Source organism: Chiloscyllium punctatum, chromosome 39 (genome assembly GCF_047496795.1).
Source record: "Chiloscyllium punctatum isolate Juve2018m chromosome 39, sChiPun1.3, whole genome shotgun sequence".
Lineage (NCBI taxonomy): Eukaryota > Metazoa > Chordata > Chondrichthyes > Orectolobiformes > Hemiscylliidae > Chiloscyllium > Chiloscyllium punctatum.
The window spans coordinates 48,273,318-48,294,697 of NC_092777.1; the positions used below are offsets into that span (position 1 = coordinate 48,273,318).

Here is a 21,380-nt window from a genome sequence, read left to right on the forward strand (position 1 = left end):
CCAAATGCAACACGCCAACATTTCTGTGTGTTTCAGACACTCAACTGATTGAAGTTATAAAAGAATCCTTTTATTTTCCTGCTTGCTCCGAATCACATCTTAACTAAAAATGTCCATTTCAGAACATGTTCGGAATTTTCCACAGGGTGTGATTAAATTCCAGATTGATAACAGTGCATGTCCTATTCCAATTGTTGATAGGAGGGAATAAGAACTCATGGATTGGTTTTGATTGGAGAAGTGTCTTCAAATTAAAGGACATCTTTCTGATACATACAACTTAAATATTTCTTACAACTGGCAGAATTTTTAGGATAATTTGGAGTCAGTATAATCCACTGCAATTAATCCCTAAAATAAGTATGTTTAGATTAGATTACTTACAGTGTGGAAACAGGCCCTTCGGCCCAACAAGTCCACACCGCCCCGCCGAAGCGCAACCCACCCATACCCCTACATTTACCCCTTACCTAATACTACGGGCAATTTAGCCTGGCCAATTCACCTAACCTGCACATCTTTGGACTGTGGGAGGAAACCGGAGCACCCAGAGGAAACCCACGCAGACATGGGGAGAATGTGCAAACTCCACACAGTCAGTCGCCTGAGGCGGGAATTGAACCCAGGTCTCTGGCGCTGTGAGGCAGCAGTGCTAACCACTGTGCCACCGTGCCGCCCATAGAAAGTATGATAAACTAGTCTACAAATCTATTTCATCTATATAGTATCAAGTGCTTACTTGTAAGTAAATGATCTTGTGCTTTGTCTAACTTTTTAACAGAGAGAAGAGAAAATGTGACACTGGATCTCTCAGCAATTGGGGGAGCTGGAAGCAAAACCGACAGAAATCATTGACAAGGCTCAAGGAAGAAGCAATAGGTGTCATCTCCTGGTTAGAACTGTGGAGAAGCTCTCTGAGTGAAATAGAAGGTGTGAGTGATTTCTTTAGCGTGGAATAACATTCACAGCTTAGCAAACATCAAGGTGTCGAGTGCTTAGGTGAAAACTGCTTTCAGAAAGTCTTTCCCCTGGGGGGGGGAAGGAAATAGATTTTAGTTAAAATAAAGAACTTGGTCAAGTTCCTGAGCAACTTTGATAGGAAATTGAAATTTTTCAAATGTCTCTCATCTAATAAATTCACGAAAGAGAAAATTGGGGTCAAATACAGAATAATAGTTATTAGGAAGCAATCAGTCATTTAGCAGGTCAGGGGAATCATGCAATGAATAGTAATTGGGAGGTAATTACAACACTATTCAGGGTTATCAGATAATAACAGATAGCAGCAGTCAGCTGTGGATATAGGGTAAAGGAATGAGTTAAAGAAAGACCTTTTGATTATGCAATGCCTTTCAATCTCAGAATATCCCAAACCATCATCGAGTCAAGAAAGTAATTTTAAAATGCATTAATTGTTGTTGCAAGGAAAATCACCAACCAATTTGCATACAGTGTCATGACACAGGGTAAACCCTCCTGCTTAATTTAAACCAGCAGCACAGAAAAGATTTATTTGGTGCAGTAATTTGTGAAAATTCGAGAGGCCAAGAACTACTTCAAGTAAAAATTAACAACCTTATTTCTTAAAGTATAACAGATTAATTAACTAACAACTATTTACAGGCCTCTTCCTTTAACATATCTTTTATCTTCCCTTCTATAATACCAGTCCGATAAACCCCCACCTCATTAAGATTTACCAAAAATTCAAAACCAGACAGCTGTCGGATCTTCTATTTGGATCTTCCTGTCTTCTTTTCTTCTTCTTCTTCTGGATTATGCTTCACCAGTCATGGATCAATTAAGGTACCTTTAAGACAACTATTTTTCAGGCTGTGTCTGCATGCTGATGATGTAGGTCTCCTCTCAACTGTTCAACTTTCCCCAGTCTTATACCCCCCCCCAACCAAAGCATCGGATTTTGTCATTGGCTTTTAAGATTGTCAAGATATTAAATTCAAACTTGATTGGAATTTGGCATTTTTGGGGGGGTATAATTTAAACTGATTGGCCTAATTTGAACCTGTTTTGTTGTTTCCAACCCAGCTAATCAAGCTTTTGACCAAGTGTTACATCGTTACCTTATTCAGAACACTTGGTGCTGTCAGGTAGTTCTGCTAGCTTCTAACTCTCTTAAAGGTACAGTACACCCATATCTTCATAACAACAGCAAGGCCCCAAAATCAGCAATGATGATATGATTTTTGCTCAAGTTGAGTTCTGGGCAATAGCCTGACTAAAAGGTTCGAACAGTTTTTACAAATAATATCAACATTACCCAGGCAGAATTTTAAAGCTTAAAATTTATTCAGAAGTTGGGATGTCCTTCATCTAAAATTTGTTGTCAATTTTGAAGATAGTGAAGAAAATAATATTCATCATTATGTTTCAAAAATGTTTAACACGAATAGAAAATTTGTATACCCTCTGGCATCTTCCCCAGTATAACTTTGGAATGAAAAATGTCAGAAAGGCTTGTGATTAAGTTGGGACTCAGAGCCAGTCTTCAGGGATGACCTTTAGGAATGCAGCTTTGCACCTACACAAAGCAAGGCCAATAGCTGGGACATGTTCACCCAATATGCCTTGACCCCAAAGAAAGCCTGGTTTTTGAATAGCAGAGAGAGCCTAATGCAACTAGATGTACCGCTGTGAACTGGGGAAAGATAGCCTTTCTGGGTGAACTGCAGAAGGATTAAATAGTTTTATTGAATCACCAAACTGGAGCAAATTAAATGCAACTCAGCTACCACAGGATATCTTCACAATCTTTCTGGGAGTCAGGGTGAGGCAGGTATAATTCTATCAATGGGTCACTGTTCCAAGCGAACATTGAAATTGCTGGAGGAACTCAGCAGGCCTGGCAGCATCTGTAGAGAGAAAAACAGAGTTAACGTTTCCAGTCAAGTGACGTTTTTTTCAGAACAGGCCACTTTTCCACCTCTACAGAGCGTGGGCATTCCAGATGCTTCTTCAGGCGCCTATATGTCTGTCAAGCAGTGGGCTAAGCAGCGAGATAGTCCCTGACCTGCTGAGTTATTTTTCCAACAGATTTTTGTTTTCCTGCCGGTGAGAACTTCTGCCAGTGCTTTCAGAACTTTGCTGTCACTGTTTATGTCATGTGACAAACACACAGGGAAAATGCTTCTTGCCCCTAATGCTGACACTTATCACATTTCAGTGAATCCATTCTCAGTTTATCCTGAACGTAATAGGTCAATAACACATGAAGAACAATTATCTCCATTGTTTGGACTAGAATGGTTTCCTTTATACTCACATTTTGTCAAACAGCAGGAGCATCCAAGATGCTTGTCTCTGTAAATTAGGATCGACAGGCTCTGTATTTCTCATAGAATATTGATAATAATTTGTGCCACCTTTAATATACCAACAGATATTAGTATTAGATTTAGGAGTTATCCATCAACTGGGTCGTGCAAATCTGTAAATCAATTCATTTCAAACAGTGCACACCAAAGAAATGTAAAGACAATTACGGCTGTACATTATGCCTGGACTATTGGAATTTTCAAGCCCCTTATGGTCTTTCGGCTATAGTTTGGACACCCTGCTTTATACCACATTGATAAAAGTACAGACTTTCTCCTCATTGTAGTATTTAATAAACGTACACTGTTAAGTAGAGCTCAGTAATGAATGATAAATATAGGGGATACATGACACAGGAATTCTGTGTTCGGGAAGGAATGGAAAGTGTTTTGTCATTTTGGAGCATGGAATAAAATAATAATTTGCCTCTTGAGTGCAACAGAGATTGAATATTTTAGTGTGAAGAGTGCATGGGCTAGGAAAATGTATTAATTCAGTGCTTTGTTCTGTGTTGCGGATTAGGTCGATATGGCACTGGGATCCAGTCATATTTCACCTTTCTACGTTTTTTGGTCTTCCTGAATTTTTCTGCCTTTCTTCTGGTTGGTGGATTTGTGCTCCTCCCATCCATCTACATCAACACAATGAAACTCAACCTGACAACTGCAGAACACCTGAGGAACAGTGAGTATGGTGAGAGTTTGTGCAACATGAAAGCAGAAAACAAACACAAGTTACTTTGAGTGCATTTTTTAAGTATTCATGTTTAGCTGCAAAATGGGATTAACTAGTTAAATTGGCCGGGTTACAACATTATTGCTCTAGGTTTATACACCATTAACCATCTATTTAACTAATAATGCAGGGATGGGTGTACAGATGGTAAGCAGTATTCAGTAACTGTTCAAAAGAAGCAGTATTTGCTGTGGAGGACGGGATTAGATAATAGACAATGGACAATAGATGCAGGAGTAGGCCATTCAGCACTTCGAGCCTGCACCACCACTCAATATGATCATGGCTGATCATTCCTAATCAGTATCCTCTTCCTGCCTTATCTCCATAACCCTTGATTCCACTATCTTTGAGAGCTCTATCCAACTCTTTCTTAAATGAATCCAGAGACTGGGCCTCCACTGCCCTCTGGGGCAGAGCATTCCACACAGCCACCACTCTCTGGGTGAAGAAGTTTCTCCTCATCTTTAAGCTGTGTCCTCTGGTTCGGCACTCACCCATCAGCGGAAACATGTTTCCTGCCTCCAATCCTTTAAGAATCTTATATGTCTCAATCAGATTCTTATTTACAAGAGTATTTGAGATTCTCTTACCGGAATAAGCAGACCCCTTTTACTCCTTCATTGGGTGCCCTAAGCTTTGTTTCAGGTCAACTTAATTCCTGAGGTCCTAATTTTATACATCTCTGCTATTTGCTGTGTTTTAATTAACAAGGAAAGTTTGTGAATCAGCCTTCCCTGTTATCACTGTCTGCAGTTGTCCTGTTTGGTAGTTTGAAACTTACATCATCTTGAGGTCTATGGTACAAGAACATCAATGTGTGAGGCAGATAATTCCTACAATAGAATTACACGACTCCACACCCTTGGTTCAGTTTTTAGAGAACTGGAAATGGAGGATATAGAAAGTTCTATTCAAGGATCTTCACAACAAGCAGCTGTCTCAAACTGTCACAGCTGTTTCTAAACTGAGCAGTACCCTATTTCCAATTTCACTGCTGGTACCAGACTGTGAATGCCCACTTAGAGTGTCACTGCCATTTTTAAACTGAGCAGGGGTCTATTTCCACTGTCACTGCTATTATTAAACTGGACCGTGCCTCATTTACTTAATTGTTGGTGTTTTTAGACAGCACAGAATGTTATATTTTGCAACAAAAAGTTATGAATTTCTGGAAAAACTCGTCAGGTCTTCTAGCATCTGTGGAGACAGAGCAGAGTTAATGTTTCATGTCCAATGCCACTTGTAAGGTCGGCATATTTCCTTCCCTAAAGACAAGTGAATCACCTGGATTTTAACAGGAAAAAAATGTCAGATTTATAGTCACTATAATGGAGGGTAACTTTACAATTCAAGGTTTTTATTAATTGATTTCAGACCCCATCGGCTGATATGGCAGTATACTTGTACCTGTGGATTGCTAGTCCATTTACAGCACCACTATTACACTACTATCACCCTAAAATGTCCATAGTCTCTGAGGGAGCTCCTGTCTCATGACACCCCATAGGTGTGAAGCTGCTCTCCCCCTTCCCAGGACCTTGCATTTCTTCACCAGGTCTGTTGCTTGTTTTTACAATAAAACTTTTAGCATTGGGTGCTGAACACACTTCTGCACAATCATTGCATCAGCCCACATTAGGTGTGAAGTGTGACGCTGAAGACTACGCAGTAAAACAGCAGACAATTCACTAATAATCTATATTTCCAGTTTCCTCTTTAGCGCCTGAATGTTTCAAGTACAATCCATATCCCCAGGGCTTGGTTCGTTTTTATGCATACATCTTGGATCTGTTCTCTGGAACGGTATGTAATTATTAAATTAAAAACGTGATCAAAATTAAACATTTTGGATGTCACTGAGATTATTCAAAGCCGGCTGAGCAACTGTCAGTTCCCATTTGACAGCAAGCTACAACTGTATTTGAATTCCTGACCAATAGTTGGCCCTAACAACTGCATAATTCAGGAAAAGAACGAATGCAATCAAATCTGCTTGCACAACAGCCTTGTGATAAAAACAGAAAAGAATTTTCTTGAACGCCCCATGCAAGTGGAGGTGCATTATGACCACATAACCTCGATATCCACCACATGTTTATGCTGTGCCCACAAATACCTACTTCAGTAGCTGTCAGTAATTCCTGGTGGTCTCTGCTCGAATTTATAATTGAGACTTGGAAGAAATTGCCCCCAAAACCTCCCTGTCAGTCTCAGTAAACTGCAATTTAGTCATTTAGTTCAGATAATTAGTGAGAGCTGGCATTTTGAATCAAAAAGCTGTTTTGTATTTACAGTTGAGGATGCGGAGTGACAGAATAATGGAAGTCCTGAATGATTTGGTACACAGAATTAATTGAGGCTGGCAATGGCTTATAACTATCAGCCCCTTGATGTTCTCTAGGGGATATACATTGGCAAGGGGTAAAATCTGCATCTTTATCAAAACTAGAACCACACACATTTATCACTTAACATTACAGTGTAGGATCAAAAAAAGACAAAAGGCAGAATATGGGAAATGGTGAAAACGCTTTAAAATTAGATATCCTAAGTACAAAAGACAAGTTAAGCTTTTCTTTTTCATTAACACCCTGAAAGTTACCCACTTCTACTTTAGCTACTGAACAATAATTTGTGAAAAGAAATTTTGAAATGGTTAGCGGAATTTGGACAATTTAGCATAGATTGACTATATTCATAATTACTGCCATAAAATAGTCATGATTTGGAGATGCCGGTGTTGGACTGGGGTCTACAAAGTTAAAAGTCACACAACACCAGGTTATAGTCCAACAGATTTAACTGGAAGCACACTAGCTTTCGGAGCAACGCTCCTTCATAGTCACATTGTCCCATCCTCTATCTATTTACATTTTCATCAACACTGAAATGACAGATTTGTATTGCTCACAAAGGCTCTTGTAGTGCATTGGCAGTGTCTCCATCTCTGGGCCAGCAATTTGGGATTCAAGTTTTAGTTTCCCCAGGTCGATGAAAAATCATGTTATTGTAACATTTAGCCACGAGGTGGCAGCATGTTCTATGTTTTATTCAATCAGTTTACTCCAGTTAAACAGTGGACATTGCCCTTTTTTCACCACAATGAAGACACTAGTTGTTTAATTCTATTGCTCTCACTGAAATAACTGTGCTTCGAGTGCCTCCTCTCACCATTCTCCCAGTCAAGAGAGCAGATAAAGAACCTGTAAATGAGCTTCAATCTACACTGATACGATGCAGGTCACCGGGGATAATGAGACTGGCCAGATTACTACATGTGGAATTCCAGGCAAAAACAATACTGTAGTCTGGCACAGGCCAAGAAATACAAGAAATTTAGAGATGAATGTTGTGTTTCTTTATACTTGCATTCAGACTTGTGCAACTTGCATTGGACTTTATTGCAGAGACTGTCTGAAGAAGCTGAAATTATTAATCTGCATTTAATACAGAATAAAATCTTACTTGGTGTATCCTTTAAAGGAGACCTGAATGCGAGTGTGTGTACATGTGCCAGCCAATGACTGAGGGCAGAAGGAGGCTGGAACTCCGAGTTCTTGAGAGTTCTTGGCAATCAAGGGGCACCAATATACATTCCTTTAAGTGGAGAAAATTCAACTTTGGGTATTTTTTGCACAAGGACCATTGTGCTGTTCATAATGACGCACTGCAGAGACTAAACCTAGACATCCTAAGAGACAGATTACTGATGTCTGATAGGCTCCAGTATTAGAGAACTTCATCTAATAAATTAAGGAAGTGACTATGAGGCTGCAAGGGGTAAGATCTGGGCACTGAATGTTTGCACAAAGTGGAAGTTTTGTGAATGATGATCAAAAGATGAACAATGGAGAAAATAAACTCTGAAATGTGTATAATGGCCTCAACAATGATGAGAGAGTAACAAAGTTAAAAATCACACAACACCAGATTATAGCTCAGCAGGTTTATTTCGGACTTGTCCAACCACCTGACGGAGGAGTGGGGATCCGAAAGCTAGTGCTTCCAAATAAACCTGCTGGACTGTGACCTGGTGCAGTGTGATTTTTAACTTTGTCCACCCCAGTCCAACACCGGCACCTCCACGGCAGGGAGAGTAACAGGAAGAGAAGAAGACAATGTGTGTGAACAGGGATGAGGTGCCTGGAGATGGGGAGGATATTGGGCCCATCAGGAGGGAAGTGGGAAAAGACTCTGATACAATGTCTGTGTTGGTGGTAGATATGAACAGAACAGGGGTTCAGACCTATCGAGCGTAAAACTGAAGAAAATTCAGACTCAAATTAAACCTGCAGGACAGTTAGCAAGCGTATTATTAAAGACACAATGATCTCATAATTGAAAGTGGAAATCAACATAAGCTGCTGCTTTTAATTAGAGTTTTAAAAGTTATGAAGTAGTTCTTCTCTAACATTGTATTTTTTAAAAATTTTACAGGGATTTATGGAACTCTCCTACATGTTCTATGGGTATTATAAATCCGATGTATACCAGGATGTTAACTATAAGCTCCCTCTAGCCTACCTGCTGACCATGTTCATCTACTTTCTACTTTGCTTCTGCTGGATTATTGGAAGGTTAGAATTTCCACTGCTCTTTGCATTTTCCTCATGTCATATTCAACACTATGGAGGTGTGGTGTTGGACTGGAGTGGACAAAGTCAAAAGTCACATGACACCAGGTTATAGTCCAACAGGTTTATTTGAAATCACAAGCTTCAAAGCGCGGCTCCTTCACCTGACAAAGGAGCAGCACTCTGAAAGCTTGTGATTTCAAATAAACTTATTGGGCTATCACCTGGTGTCGTGTGACTTCTGACTGTATTCAATACTGTTGGCACAAATACTAGAGTCACAACTGTTTGCTCCCTGAAATGGGATGTTTCCCTGATCTGCAAATCTGACGTGGGAGAAACTGGCCAGGAGGTCAGATTTTCATTCTGGGGTAACAGGGTTCCCTGGAAGACAGACTGGACAACCACTAGAACAGGAGTGGAGGCTGATAGCAATGGGTATGGACTGGACACAAGGCTTGCCTCTGTGTCCTGGCACAATATGGACAATTAATGAAAAGCTAATTGAACCAAGAACAACCCTTGGGTCTACATCTCTCAAATCACCGCCACACACTGCCCATGCCCCACCTGTGCTAATCCATGCCACCTTCTCTTTCATGTTGCCCACACACCTTGCTGATGCCCCATGTCTGATGCCAGCTGATGCCCCATGTCTGATTCACCATACTCACACAGCAAGTTATACCTTCCATTTATTCCCACAGACCTTTATAGCCCCTATGCCAACTGACTGCCAATGTATCCATCACCTCCCACATTTTACTGTTCCCTCCTCCATCCATGCTAATATATCTGGTGTCCACCATGAACAAACTTCAGGAGCCATACAGACATACATGAAAATCTTGTGATGTTTAATGGTACAACCACTAGAAGAGTAATTTTTGTTGATAAAATAAGTTCAATTAGACCTATCACACAAATCTTTCACTTAGAAGGCACCAAACCGGGTTGATGTACATTACTTGGTCAGTGAGGGGCCTCCACCAATGGCTGAGAAGGGAGGCAGTCTGTACGGTGGAGCTGGCAAAGAGTCAAATCCAACCTCACCCCCCCCCCCCCCCCCCCAAGCAATCTGATGAACTGCTCCCCACCACCCAACTCACCAAATGGAGTTAATGAAATATTGCCCTCTGTTCATTGGAATGAATGTTAGGGCTAAAGCTGAGGGAAGGTGTTTCCCATGTCACAACTGTGGCTCCAATGAAAGTCCACTGAACCCCTTGGGAGCGCCACTCCTTCATCAGGTGGTTGGACAACTCCAAAAGCTTGTGCTTCCAAACAAACCTGCTGGACTATAATCTGGTGTTGTGCGATTTTCTTTTATATCCTCAGGGTTTACAAACAAAAGTTATTGATGTTGTTTTTGAACAGTTGTAGATCTGTCTCAGCAAAGTGCAGGTGGTCGTAACGTGGAACAACATCATGGAAATTTTTAGTACCTTTGCTGTTGCAAAATGTGCTAAAAATGGCATAATTTGAAATAAGAGTGGACAGCAGCTAATATAACAATTGTGGTGTGGAACAGTTGTGCTAGATTGGACTGGGAGAGGATGTGACACTCAACGAAGACGCAAACCAGGTCAAAGTGGGTGGAGTGATAAAGCAGTCTTGCGATGAAGCATCTGGTTTAGTGGAAAATTAATGCTCCTTTTAAAAAAATGGTCTTTCTCTTTCCTAAAGAATAGTGAATGGATTTAAACAGGAATGCATGCACGAGAAGAATTACAGCACCAGGCACAGTACCAAAATTTTCACTCTCTGGGACTTTTGTATCAAGGAAACCATTATGGCCACACTTAAGAAACAGAGCATTGTGAATGATTTGAAGGTACTATAATTATAAATAAATAACGTAAACATGTATCTTTACTTCAGTGGTCCTTCAAAAACAAAATCACATTGAAACACTTTTCTTATGGTCCTTTACTGTTCCTAAACAGTTCGCTTCCTGATGATATTGTTATAGAGCTTCTACTGTATTTGATTTCAATATGACAGACTGATGCAATACACCTAAACAGCCGCACTCCACTGCCTTCCCCCATAACCATGTATGTTTTTCTCTTTTGAAGGTTGATCCAATTTCCATTTCAAAACCACAGCTGAGTCTGGCTCCACCACGTTGTGAAGCAGCACAGTCCAAATCCTAACACTAGCCAAATAACCACTTTCTCATGTCACGTGTTTAGAGTCATAGAGATGTACAGCACGGAAACAGACCCTTCAGTCCAACTTGTCCATGCTGACCAGATATCCCATTTCAATCTAGTCCCACCTGCCAGCACCCAGCCCATATCCCTCCAAACCCTTCCGATTCATATACCCATCCAAATGCCTCTTAAATGTTGCAATTGTACCAGCCTCTACCACATCCTCTGGCAGCTCATTCCATACACGTGAAAAAGTTGCCCCTTAGGTCTCTTTTATATCTTTCCCCTTTCTCACCCTAAACCTATGCCCTCTAGTTCTGGACTCTCCCACGCAAGGAAAAGTCTCTGTCTATTTACCCTATCCATGCCCCTCATAACTTTGAAAACCTCTATAAGGTAATGCCTCAGCCCCCGACGCTCCAGGGAAAACAGCTCCAGCCTATTCTACCTCTCCCTATAACTCAAATCCTCCAACCCTAGCAACATCCTTGTAAATCTTTTCTGAACCACTTCAAGTTTCACAACATCTTTCCGATAGGAAGGAGACCAAATTTCATGCAATGTTCCAGAAGTGGCCTATCCAATGTCTAGTACAGCCGCAACATGACCTCCCAACTCCTGTACTCAATACTCTCACCAATAAAAGAAAGCATACCAAACACCTTCTTCACTCTTCTATCTATCTGTGACTCCACTTTTAAGGAACTATGAACTTGCAATCCAAGGTATCTTTGTTCAGCACCACTCCCAAGGACCTTACCATTAAGTGTATAAGTCCTGCTAAGATTTGCTTTCCCAAAATGCAGTACCTCGCATTTATCTAACTTAAACTCCATCAGCCACTTCTCAGCCAATTGGCCCATCTGGTCAACATCCCATTATAATCTGAGGTAACCTTCTTTGCTGTTCCTTCATTGTCTCTAGTTCTCATGGCCCTCCAGCAAAGAGAGCTATGACACCCACAACTACTCTGTCCAGACACTTCTTGATTTGAAAACTTTCGAACATCTCTTCCCTGAGAAGAACATACCCAACCTTCTCCCAATTACTTACACAATCCATGGCTTGGCGGAATTTAACATTCAATTTCTGGAAAACTCCACTGGTAGTTTTTTTTCAAAAATCACAATCCAAAATGATAATTAAAGAACTGATTCAAATGTCACACCTTCAATGTTTAGGACTGAGTAGGCAACTGAATGTAAATTGACACTGAACTGAGCTGAATGAACCTGAAGACTGAATTGAAGCTGCGTTCCTGATTTATGTCTTGTGTTTTTCATTTTAAACAGATTGATTTACAAGAACAAACGTGCAGGAGGAGAAAAGCTGAGCGAAGCACCGAGGACAGATTGTTCCTCTACTTCATCCGTTTTGTGCTTAACTTGTTCATCATGATTTTGTTGACTGGAGCTTTTTACTGCATTTATCAAGCAACCACAACATCCCAGCAGTTCCAGCGGAGGGTCAGCACATAGGCACTGGTGTTCAAGTTACAGAGCATTGGATGACTAGATTACAATATAATTGTGTAGAAATTACAGGACAGAAATAGGCTATTAAACCATCTAATCTGTGCCAATCCCTGTACTCTACATGTACTTACCCTATCTCGTGTAATGCCATCCTTGTATCCTTCTATATCTTCCACCCTCACATAGTTAGTAAACTTACTGCTATTTGCCGCAATTATTCCACATAGTTCCAAGTTTCAGAAAGTGTTAGAACTTATCAGCCATGATTGAATGGCAGAGCAGACTTGTTGGGCCAAGTAGCCTAATTCCACTCCTATATCTTGTGGCCTTTTTTTTTGTTAATTTATTCACGGAGAGTCCTTGATGCTGATCCAGCTCCCTCTGAGTGAACATAACCTCACACACTCCTTTTTATTTTTTTCTTCTCTTGTTCTTTTCATTAACCCCACATTACCACCTAACTGCGGTAGTGTTTATTTTTTCCCCAGAACCCACGTTGTGTATTATCTTGTGGCCTTTTTTTTCTTTTTTTCTTTTTCTTTTTTTTGTTTTTTTTCTTTTTCTTTTTTCTCTTCTACCCGAGTGGCCAGTGACAAGCACTGCCCTTCACATCAAAGGGCAATGCTGTGTGTATCTTGTGGCCTTATGGTTTAATTGATCATTAAAGAGGTCATAATTAGTCATTTGAGAAACTCAAGGTCATCAAGAAAAGGCAGCATGGCTTTGTAAAAGGGAAGTCATGGTTAATCAATTTATTGGAATTCTTTAAAGAAGTAACATATGCCATGGAGAAATAAGAGCCTATTGACATAATGTACGAGGATTTCCAGAATATATTTGACATGTTTGCTGCATAAAAGATTATTGCACAAAGTGAATAGATATGGAAGTAATCTGAAGCAATGAGAGATTATTGGCTGGCTGGCAGTAAACAGAGTACAGATCGTTCTGCTATAATGTGTGTTTTGTTAATGCGAATTCATTATAACGTGATTGACAAATTGGGGCACTGTTTCTAAAGTGCAAATTTTTAAAGTGTGAATTGGCTATAACGTGATCCCAGCCCCACTAGTTTAAATGGTGCTGCTATTACATGATTTTCTTATAACACGGGATTGCATGAAAATTGAACTATCGTGTTATAGCAGAACTGACAGTGTACATAAATGAGACTTTTTTCAGACTGGCAGAATATGCCAAATGAGTTCGAACAGAGCTCAAGCTGTGCCATCAAATTATTACAAATTATGTCAATATTACAGAAAAAGGAATTACATCTAGAATGTATACTGTTTAACATATATCAATAATTTTGGATGTAAATTACAGGTGGCATGGTGGCTCAGTGGCTCAGTGGTTAGTACTGCTGCCTCACAGCCCTAGGGTCCTAGGTTCAATTCTAGTCTCTGGTGACTGTGTGGAGTTTGCACGTTCTGCGTGTGGGTTTCCTCTGGGTGCTCCAGTTTCCTCCCACAGTCCAAAGATGTGTAGGCCAGGTGAGCTGGCCATGCTAAATTGTCCACAGTGTTAGCTGCATTAGTCAGAGGGGAATGGATGTGGGTCGGTTACTCTTCAGAGGGTTGGTGTGGACTGGTTGAGCTGAAGGGCCAGTTTCCACACTGTAGGGAATCTAATCTAATAAATGTTCTAAGTTTTTTGATTGTATCAAATTGTGAATTGGGTTACCTCTTTAGAAGAAAGGTCATAATTAAGACATCTGCAAAAATTGGCATCTGAGTGGATGAATGGTATCTGATATTTATAAAGCAGCTCATCATAGTTTCAGGGAGGTAATTAGAAACTCTTTGCTTTAAATCCATCATAGTAGCTTTTTTTTTTCCAACAATTAGGATGGAGTTATTCCAGTCGCACTGTTTCAATGTGTGTTAAATAATACTGCATTGTAGCACATTTGCTTTGCATACCCAGTAATACAGTAAATGCACCATTCAATTGTATTAACCACACTGTTTAGGAAAAGGCAATACTTGTTGCAATTAAAATTACTGGGTGTTATTTAAAAAGAAAGTAAGTTATAGTGAAATTTTGAAAAAGTTTATTAGTTTAGCAAATGTTTCCTGTTAGAGCAAAGTCAAACAGCATAGTGAATTTGTCAGATTTAAGTTAATTTATGGATATAACAGTCAACATAGTTCAGTTGGAAAAAGTTCAGTTTAAATATTAAATTTAGGAATTTTATAAACGACAATTAATCAATATCACAGCATATGAGAATATTATCAACCTCATGATAAACAAGAGGAATTTATTGGTCCTGAAATTCATGGGCTTGGAAAGATTGGTACCCAGCTGTAAATTTAATGGGGCTAGAACATGTGGCATGTTTTATAAATTGTGAAATTCAGCTTGGAGGAGATGGGTGCTTCTCATGCCCACTGTCCAGGTGATGATGTGATTGGATCAGGAGGGGCAACACATCTGTCCAGCTTTACCATGACTAGCAGCTCATCAATGTAGATCTGCATGAGACAGGCCTATTTACTACATCAGTATGGCCTAGTACCAGTTTTCAGACCAACGATCGAAAATGGAGTTAGTTCAGTGCCAGTAGAGACCAACCCACTGTGTTAAAAGAATTTGGACCAGAAATTCAGAAGGAGGGGCAAAGCAGGGCAGACTAACATGTCTGGAAGAAAGCCTGCCCTCCGGTGTGAGGCCATGGAGCATATTTTTTTCTTCTGATAACCCAGTGTATTCTTTTTTCTAGGGGAGTGAAAACAAGGAAATGTATTTTGTCATTGAATTCTTCATGGAATATCTCCCACCCATTGTCATTTCCATTAGTAATATTCTCCTGCCATTCTTATTTCGGATAATTGTCCGATATGAAGAATATCCACCAAACACTGAAATCAATTTGATATTAATCAGGTAAATCTTATTAGATGTATAATTAGACTTAGGAGCTGAGTGATGTTTTGTCTATTTCCAGTCTGCCACACATTAAATAGAAGGTCAACAGTCTTTTAAAATGAACTTTATTATGCCTTACATATCAATTTTTCCTTCCAGAGATTGGTATAAATTCTTTCCCCAGTGGAGATGTAATAATTTTAGTTTAGTCGCTTTTATATTATAAAATTGTTAGCTTCTCAAAATTGGTGTTTATATTTGGCTGAGAACATCCTCCAAATTTAAAAACACCAACTTAGCTACATTGTCATCCACTGACCGTATAAAGGGATGTTTTAATATGTGGACTGTCCCTGAAATAACTCCAGCGTGAACCTCTCAGGTGTTACTGCTTAACTATATATGGACGTACATGGAAGTGTAGGTTAGATGGGTTTCAGATTGGTATGACAGGCTGGCGCAACATCGAGGGCCGAAGGACCTGTACTGCACTGTGGTGTTCTATGTTCTATGTATTGTAGAGTTTACAACCACCTTCATGTAATTGGCACATATCCAAGTGCATATCAATTCTGAATCAATTTTGAAGTTAAATCACTGCTGTGCCTTGATCAATCGAATAAACAATTTATTGTGGCATTGTTGGTTAATGAAGAAGTATGGGACAAGATAATGAGGAAGTATTCCAAACATAATGACAGTCTTGATCTGTTATTCTTCAAACAATTGCCAAATGGAGAGATGGTGCTATAATGGTGCTTCTTCTCTCCAAAGCTATAGCCCCCATTAATCTGGGGGCTATAGCTTTGGGATCAGACATCAAAATCCCACTATGGCAGCAGGTGGAACTTAAATTCAATTCGTTAATGAAAATCTGGTGTCAGTAATGGTGAATCTGAAATTCATTTTCATAAAAACCCATCTGGTTCACAAATGTCCTTTTAGGGAAAGAAATCTGTTGACTTCAGACCCACAGCAATATGGCTGACTCTTAGTTGCCCTCTGACATGGTCATGCAAGTGCACAGCTCAAGGGCAGGTAGGGATAGGAAACAAATGCTATCTTTTAATAAAATAATTTTGAAAACAGTTTGATGGATCTTAGTCTTTAACTTTTCTGCACAGATGGAACGTCCAAGGTTTGCTTCTCTTGGCTGACATAGCAGTAGATAGTGCGCTATAGCTCCTTATCTGTGTCCCGGTGTGGTGAGGAGAAAATGTTTGGAATACTTCCTCAGTACTCAATTGCTGTCTGTTCTCTGGCATTGTAGCAGTCAGAAGAGTCAGATGCCATGCACTTTTCCACCCTTACATAAATATCCACACAGTATTTTCATTCAGCATGATCTCAACATACAACCTGCCCGTGTGTAAACTGACAGCTTAGTATAGAATCTCATTCAAATCTAATGTCAGGTTCCAACATCATAAATCATTGGCTTACATCACAATGCCATCCATTTTTTCAAAAAAAATTATGACATCATTTCTATTGTTAAAACCTGAACCAATAGTGAGTGTGGAGGATCACTGATGCTACATAACCTACAAACAGAAAATTGTATTACGTAGGACCCAAATGTTCTATTTCAAAAATCTGGGCGTGAAGAATCAAACTAGGGCCTAATCTCTGCACTTACGGTCTCATTAACAAAGGTAGGTATTACAAAAGCACCTCCTAACCTAATGACCACAATTTCAGCAGGAACACAAGAAAAGGTGGAGGCTGGTACGATGACAACATTTAAAAGGCATTTGGATGGGTATATGAATAGGAAAGGTTTAGAGGGATATGGGCCAAGTGCTGACAAATGGGACTAGATTAATTAGGATATCTGGTCAGCATGGACAAGTTGGACTGAAGAGTCTGTTTCCATGCTGTACATCTCTATGACTCCAACACCCACTACCTTACTATCACAAAAAGCCCAAGCTCTGTATAGATCAATAAACACAATGGAGGATGAGAAAAAAGAAAATGTATTTGTGTAAAAGTAAATAATTGCTGTGATTTATAAAGTTTCTCTGTCTTTAAGTTTCTCCATTCATTTCCATTTAGGAGTGTATTCTTAAGACTAACCAATCTGAGCATGCTGGTATTCTCGCTGTGGCAACATATCACCTGCTCCGACAGTGAAAGTAAACAGGATTGTGAAGCCTGTGGTCACAGCATACACTATCCGGTGAGTAAAAAGTAGTGAGAATAAACAGTAGCTTTATAAGAGAGCTCAGTGGTGGGTTATGTGTTTGATTTTGCCACATCAGAGACTGTTACAGGGAGGAAGGGTAAGTTCAGATGTGCCATTCTTCATTGGATCTCAACAGTAGCAAGATAGGCACTAACCTGAGAGCGTAATCAATACCATTCATTTTTATATCACCTTATCACATCCTCGGGATGCCCCAAAGTGCTTTACCATCCGTGAATTAATTTGAATGTGCAAGAATGTGAAGCTAGTTGGCACGTGGACAAGAAACAGATGGAGACCCAGTTAATCAGCTTTTTTTTCTGGTAGCACTCATTGACACTAAACCATTGGTATGGCACAGTGAAAATTCCCTGTTGTCTTTAAATTATGCTTTGGATTGTCTACTGCACACTGCTAAAAGGAGATGTACCTGAAAGACAAAACCTCCCATTGTACAACCTAAATTGCATGTGGACGTTTCTGTGCCACTTCAGAATCAGAGAAGTGCTATGGTGCAAAAGGGGGCCACTCGACTCATTTTGCTAATACCAACTCATTAAATAAACATCATTTTGTCAAGTGCCAGTTTCCTACTTTCTTGCTGTACCCTTGCATATTACTTTTATCCAAATAGTCATTCAACGTCCTTTTGAATGCTTCAATTAAACCTGTCTCCGCCACATTTCCAGGCATTGCATTCTATACCCCAACTACTTGTTCAGTGAAAAAGCTTTACCTCACTTCATCTTTCCACACTGTCCTCCTTACAGTTTACAATTCTTCAAAGTTTTGTGTCATCTGCAAACTTGAAATTACTCCCTACACACTGAGACCTAGATCATTAATATATATAAGGGAAAGCAAGGATTTCAATACCCTTGGGGTCCCTTCGCTACAAATCCTCCTCCAGCCTGAAAAATATTGATTTATTCTTGCAGTCTGCTTCCTATCCCTAAGACAATTTTTTATCCAGTTTGCTACTGACCCTTTTGTTCCATGACCGAGAACTTTCCTCCCAAGTCCATTATGTGACATTGTATGAAAAACCTTTGGGAAGTCCTTTTCGAACCATTCTGTTATCTCTTCAAAACAAAAAATCCATTTAGTTTGTTAAATATGATTGAACCCCTTAGTCAGTCTTCTAAAGCAGATCTATATGTACAAATGCTACCAAATTTATAAACTGGCAGTTGGTGTAATTTTGGATGATTTGTTAGAAAGAAGGTAAATAAATAATTACAACAAAGACAGTGAAGATAAAAATATCTTGAAGGCAATTGTTTCTGACCAATCTATTTATGTTGGAGAATACATACATTTCTCAAAGAACCAATCAGACTTACTGTTTGTGTGTTTGCTGATATTATTTCTGTTTCATCCCCCAGTGTTGGGAGACAAAGATTGGACAGGAAATGTACAAGCTAATGCTGTTTGACTTTCTGTCTTGCATTGCTGTCACCTTTTGTGTGGAACTTCCAAGAAAGTAAGCAATTTAGAAGATATTTCCATGTCCAGTAGAGCTGAGGAGTTAAGTGTGACATGTGTGTGTAGTGCTGGAAAAGCACAGCAGGTCAGGCAGCATCGAGGAGCAGGAGAATTGACGTTTCAGGCATAAGCCTTTCATCAGGAAAGCCCTGATGAAGGGCTTATGCCCAAGATGTCGATTCTCCTGCTCCTCAGATGCTGCCTGACCTGCTGTGCTTTTCCAGCACCACACTCTCGACTCTGAGCTCCAGCATCTGAAGTCCTCACTTTCTCCTATTAAGTGTGACGTGACAGATATCTTAAATTAAGTGAAGAATTATGATAGAATAAAAAGTCATGAATTACTTCTGCTGATGTATAGTGATATTCCTGCATAAATTTAAAATTCACGTGAAAAAAGTAAAATGAGGTTAGAAAACACTTTTTTTGTAGGGAATGGTTGGATTATGGAAAACTATGCTCCTAAAATCTGTTGAGTAGAAATAATAACTATTTTAAATGAAATTGTTTTTATATTTAAAAGAATATTAAGTGGGTAGCTAGCAGAAGAGATACTGCAGATCTGATGAGCTGAATGACTTCTATGTACACTGTAACATCTGTCAATGCCATAATATAAAGCAGCATAACTCCCAAGTCTACATGAACTGCAGCAGTTCAAGATGTTAGCTCACCACTATCACCTTCTCAAGGACAACCAGGGATGGACAATATCTGTTGGCCCAGCCAGTAATGCCCACATCTATTGAGTGAAGTTTTAAAAATGGCATGGATGACACATTAGTTTTAAATTTAGAACTTATTTCACTTGCACATCAAGATGCCTGTCTCCTCAGTTCAAATAAACGTGTTTCTGTTTAAAAAAATTGTGTAAAAGCTGGAAAAGCTCAGTAAGTGTGGCAGCATCTGTGAAGAGAAATCAAAGTTAATGTTTCAGGTCCAGAATTGATGGTAGCTAGGAAACTGGTGGTTTTTATATGCAGACGATAGGGTGGAGAGGAGGGGTGTAAGGAGTAAACAACAGGTATGGATAGAGCCCAAAGAGAGAGGAGAACAGTTGGACAGACAAAGGAGTTGATAACAGTCTGGCTGGGAGGGTGAATAGTTGTTAATGGAGACTGTTAGTGGCTAACGATGGGTAGTGTGTGGTGGCAGACTGTGATAACAAGGACTGGTGTGTGTGGTAGAGGGCTAGGACACGGGGAATTTGGACCCTGAAATTATTGAACTTGATATTGAGTCTGGAGGGCTGCAGGATCCCCAGTGGAACCTACCACACACACACCAGACTATCACACAGTCTGTCATTGTTAGCCACTAACAATCTCCATTAACAGTATTCATACTCCCAGCCAGCTCATTATCGACACCCTTGTCTGTCCAACTGTTTTTCTGTCTCTTTGGGCTCTACCCCACCTATCGTTTACTCCTTATTTCCACCCCCCCCCCCCCCCCCCCCCCCCCCCCCCCCCAACACCCTATCTTCTTCACATAAACCAACATTTTCTAGCTACCATCAGTTCTGAGGAAGGGTCACTGGACCAGAAGCGTTAACTTTGATTTCTCTTTACAGATGCTACAAAACTTGTTCCTATGTTTTATTTCATGTATATTATTGTATGTGAGCTCTGTATGTCTACCTGCCTGTACCTGAAAACATTGGGTAATATTTCTTCACAATGATGCGAGGGAACAAAGCTACCGAAACCTCTTTTCTATTGTTTAGATTCATCGTTGAGCATGCTCCGTTTGAGTTAACTAAAATGTTGAAGAAGCAGCAATTTCTGATTCCAGAGAATGTTTTGGATATCGTTGATGGACAAACTATCGTCTGGATTGGAATGTTTTACTCTCCATTACTGCCACTTCTCAACATCGTCAAGTATTTCATCATCTTCTATGTGAAAAAGGTAGACTTGAGAAAAATAAGGAAGTCTGTAATTATAATGGTTTTATTTAATGATAATCAATCGATAATAGCCTGTGTTGGAGATGAAGATAATCTCCTGGCTGTGAACCTAATCCTTTGGAAATTGTAATGAATGAAAATGTGTTAGAAAAATCTCTGGCTACCACACATGTAAAGAGCCTGCACATATCAGCGGGTTAATTTTGATAACCATGTTTATCACAGAACCTAAATTAGTAATTTCAAATCAGACTCCACATGGTGCTGGGACTGTGTCTGTAAAGGTCTCAGGAAAAGGTAGCAGTAGAGACCAAGTAATAAGGACAGGACTATCTAACCCCTGAGGGGGAAACAAAATAAATGACTGCAGATTAGCACAGGAGAATGTTGACCTATTGACTGTTTTTGTGTATACCCTAAACCTTTGGATAAACTGGACTTGGTGTATGATTATTATTCCCACTTGCAAGAGACAAATTTGATGTTTAAATCATTGCCAGTCAGAGCATATTGCTTTGTTCCGTCCATGGCAACCTCTTACGTGCAATTCTTGTAGACAGGAAAACATGGATGTGTTTCTCTAAACAACGACAATGTTCAGAAGACTCACCATGAAGTGACTCATCACTTCACCCAGCCCTTCATCTT

General features: G+C 39.8%; 1 protein-coding gene across 2 annotated transcripts in view; it reads left to right on the forward strand.

Moving 5' to 3' along the window:
- Positions 1 to 21,380, forward strand: part of LOC140464040 (transmembrane channel-like protein 7) — a 40,077-nt gene that overhangs the window by 9,038 nt on the left and 9,659 nt on the right. The window contains exons 3-12 of one of the 2 annotated variants that reach the window (XM_072558677.1): positions 782 to 930; positions 3,856 to 4,026; positions 5,780 to 5,874; positions 8,509 to 8,648; positions 10,332 to 10,479; positions 12,094 to 12,267; positions 15,005 to 15,168; positions 17,209 to 17,332; positions 18,724 to 18,821; positions 20,550 to 20,733. In XM_072558677.1, the coding sequence (XP_072414778.1) occupies positions 782 to 930; positions 3,856 to 4,026; positions 5,780 to 5,874; positions 8,509 to 8,648; positions 10,332 to 10,479; positions 12,094 to 12,267; positions 15,005 to 15,168; positions 17,209 to 17,332; positions 18,724 to 18,821; positions 20,550 to 20,733 (1,447 nt within the window). The remainder of the gene's footprint in view (positions 1 to 781; positions 931 to 3,855; positions 4,027 to 5,779; positions 5,875 to 8,508; positions 8,649 to 10,331; positions 10,480 to 12,093; positions 12,268 to 15,004; positions 15,169 to 17,208; positions 17,333 to 18,723; positions 18,822 to 20,549; positions 20,734 to 21,380) is intronic. The other variant, XM_072558678.1, reaches the window with a different exon arrangement.